A 3,737-nucleotide genomic window follows, 5' to 3' on the forward strand; every position below is an offset into this window, starting at 1 on the left:
TTACTACTAAACTTATCCTTTTTTAAGAGTAAGACAATTTTCAGATATTTGATAAAAAATAGATTTTTATAAGAGTGCAAAATAAATGTTGATATATTGGATAATATAATAAATTTAAGTAACATATGTAGTAAAATTTTTTTTTTTTGTGACCATTTGCCTTACTCTTACTCCAGTGAAGCAAGAGAAGTCCAGCAATGTAACATGTTTTAACCATTAATCTCTTCCTAAATCGCTTTCATGGCCAGCAAAAATATATTGGCAAAACCAGTACGGAGCAATGGAATAGAGCTATCACAACCACAACTATTCATGCAAGGATTGCAAAGCGCCAACCAGCAAACCTGGCAAGAGCTGCATCTTCACGTGCTTTGTCTTTCTCCTCTCTACTGAGATTCCACTCCACTCATACTATCGCACCATTTCTTCTATAAGAGAAACCCTATCTGTTCACTCTCTGCAACAGCTAGCTATCAAGGAAGAGAAAAGATAGCTAGCTTGCTAGATAGTTGTATTTAGCCAAAGCCATGAATTCCTCCACCAAGCTCTCAGCTTGTCTCCTCATTCTTATGCTGTCTATCTCTTCCTCCTTCCATGTTGCCATTGCTTGTGGTTACTGCCCGACGCCTACAACCCCCAAGCCAGCTCCCAAGGAAGGGCCTATCATCCTCCCTCCGGTCATCGGAAAACCACCCATAACAGTACCTCCAATCACTGTAAAGCCACCCATCACTCTTCCTCCGATCATTGGAAAACCACCCATCACTCTTCCTCCTATCATTGGAAAACCACCCATAACAGTACCTCCAATCACTGTAAAACCACCCATCACTCTTCCTCCGATCATTGGAAAACCACCCATCACTCTCCCTCCGATCATCGGAAAACCACCCATCACTCTTCCTCCGATCATCGGAAAACCACCCATAACAGTACCTCCAATCACTGTAAAACCACCCATCACTCTCCCTCCGATCATTGGAAAACCACCCATAACTGTACCTCCAATCACCGTAAAACCACCCATCACTCTCCCTCCGATCATTGGAAAACCACCCATCACCCTCCCTCCTATCACCGTAAACCCACCAATAACAAAACCTCCGACGCCCGGAACACCGGGGTGCCCTCCACCACCAGCTGCCAAAAAAACTTGCCCAATAGACACCTTAAAGCTCGGTACTTGCCTAGATATTCTCAGTAATGTTATTCAAATCGGAGATCCAGCGGTCAACGAGTGCTGCCCGGTCATCAAGGGTCTCACCGGCATTGAAGCGGCGGCTTGCCTTTGCACCACCATCAAGCTCAAGCTTCTTAACATCAGAGTGTTATTTCCCATTGCTTTCGAACTACTGGTCAGTTGTGGCAAGACGCCACCTCCAGGCTACACCTGCGCTTGATTGAGTTCATTATTTTCATCGTAGTGTAAATCTGTTGGTTTTAATTGTTCCTCTCTATTTGATCATTAGGTGTTTTAATTGTGCTATGTTCTTGTAAGAAGAATGTGTCATGCATTAATGCTTTGACATTTCATTGTTCAATTAATGTCAGTCATGTAAGGCTTGAAAACTTGGTATTATGTACTATTCTTATATTTCCTCATTTCGTAATAAAAAAAACGACAAAGGTTGTTCAAATGGTAGATCAAAACAATATCTATGTTCGAGCTTTATGAAAACATATTTATTGTTTTTTTAAAACAGTTTTTTTAGTAGTAAGAAAGCCACCCCAAATGAAGCCTTCATTTGAGATGTCTTTCTTACTGCTTCTTAAAACAACTTTTTAGTAAAAAATTAAAATTTTTGTGCTGAAAAACTGCTTTAACGAGCTGTAAGAGCCCCGTTCCAAATGAAATTTTAATATATTGCAAAGTGCATATACTTGTAGTTATATATGCCAGAATGTGCATGAATCTTTATAATTCGTATAAGTTACAAAGCACCTGGGATATCTGGCTTAGGTTTTGTTTGGGAGGGCTTTCTTACTGCTTTTTAAAGCAGCTTTCTAGTTAAATTTTTTTTACTTTTGTACTAAAAAGTTGTTTTAAAAAACAGTAAGAAACCGTTCTAAACAAAACGAGCACGCCTAATATGGCTCAGGGAAATCGGAATCTGGCCAGGATTTACCAAAGGCCAGCTTGCAGTGACCTCACGTACTTTTTTTTTTTTTTTTGGGACATTTAGGCCATTTAAGGCAAATTCACACACACAACGCATACACATAGACTCGAACCCTGAACCTCTTAGTTGGAAGCCTAAGCTCTCAACCAATAGGCCAAGGAGAGTTGTGTTCCTTCCTCTCTACTGGACTATGATGTGTTGTCTATTGCTTTTTGTAGTTTCTTTATTTCATTACGATGAAGCTCGTTATAGTATTATTAACAGTTTACTTTGTGATATTGTTCCTGTTGATCGTTGAAAAAGTTATAAGCACATATAGTTTTGATTTGACATTACGGACTTGTGATTGAAGCAGTGCAGTGATGCATAACTCGATAAGTTTCTGAACTAGTGAACAATCACCTCTTATGACCCACCAAGCTTTATTTGGTATGCTCAAAGAATCTTTGTGGGAAAGAATTTTTTATTTATAGGAGCATAAATTTATGATTTTAAAATTACCCTCAAACTTTTTATTGGAGCTTGAAATTAATATTAAAGTTTTAATTTTTTTATTATTATATAGTTGTTGTTATAAGAGGATAAATTTTATAATAATGAAAAAAATTATTGTTATGCTCATCTAAATGAATTTCAACATAAATTTGTTTGGACTATATATTTCAACTATTTTTTATAATATATTTTTATATCTAATTTAAATAAAAATATAATTAAAATATTTTATAAAGAATAGTAAATATATAAAAAAGTTGGATCTTATTAATATAAAAGTTTATTAAAAAATATGAAAATTATAATAAGCATATTTTAAAATACTTGATTTAAATTTCAAAATTATAATTCTTCTCTAGTATAATTTGTTGACTTTAATTATATAAAGTTTCTATCAAGAGATTTGGAGTTTTAAAAATAATTAAAAAATTGATGAAATTTTTAATTAAAAAAATATTAGTAATGTGAAGAAAAATAATAAAAATGGAAAAAATATATAAATAAGATGAGAGAGATAAGAAAAAGGGCAAATTTTCGAAATAAGCAACATTAATAATTAAACTATAAGATTAAGCATGTATATGAATTTCTATTTGAAGCCATGAAAAAATCCCTATGTTATATATGATTTGTGTTATTTGTTGCAGGTGTGAACGGCAAGTTTCAAAATTTTAAAAAAAAAATTCTGGACATTAGTGGCGGTTATAACCGCCACTAAGTCCCAGAAAACCGCCGCTTAACGCCGATTAAGTCGATTTTGCTTGCCTTTGTGGTGGTTAAAACCGCTATTATTCTGGGGAATTACTGGCGGTTTAAACCGCTGCAAAAAAAACGCATTACAAAAAGCTACCCCGTCGGTCCTAAAACCGCTGCGGAAGGCCATTGCAGCGGAAGGCAAACACGGCGGATCTGCAGCGGTTTAATGACCGCTGCAAATAATGTAGTGGCGGTTATAACCGCCAGGAAAAGTAAAAATTTATGCTGCAAAAACCCTATTTTTTGATAGTGACGATACAGAGCGCCCAAGTGATGTGGCACTTTGTTATTGATCTCTGGACGCGTTCGAGGTCCGGACACAATAATTACTCGACGTGGGCAGGCAGGAAAGGCGAGCGGGTAGCT

General features: G+C 36.3%; 1 protein-coding gene across 1 annotated transcript; it reads left to right on the top strand.

Annotated features, from left to right (window-relative positions):
* The first annotated feature begins 405 nt into the window (after positions 1-405).
* Positions 406-1,637, top strand: LOC110111669 (36.4 kDa proline-rich protein-like). Its single transcript, XM_020843643.2, has one exon. The coding sequence runs from the start codon at positions 528-530 to the stop codon at positions 1,398-1,400; it is 873 nt and encodes a 290-aa protein (XP_020699302.1). The 5' UTR covers positions 406-527; the 3' UTR covers positions 1,401-1,637.
* The last annotated feature ends 2,100 nt before the right edge of the window (positions 1,638-3,737 follow it).

The sequence above is a fragment of the Dendrobium catenatum genome, unplaced genomic scaffold (assembly GCF_001605985.2).
Source record: "Dendrobium catenatum unplaced genomic scaffold, ASM160598v2 fragScaff_scaffold_1446, whole genome shotgun sequence".
Taxonomy (NCBI): domain Eukaryota; kingdom Viridiplantae; phylum Streptophyta; class Magnoliopsida; order Asparagales; family Orchidaceae; genus Dendrobium; species Dendrobium catenatum.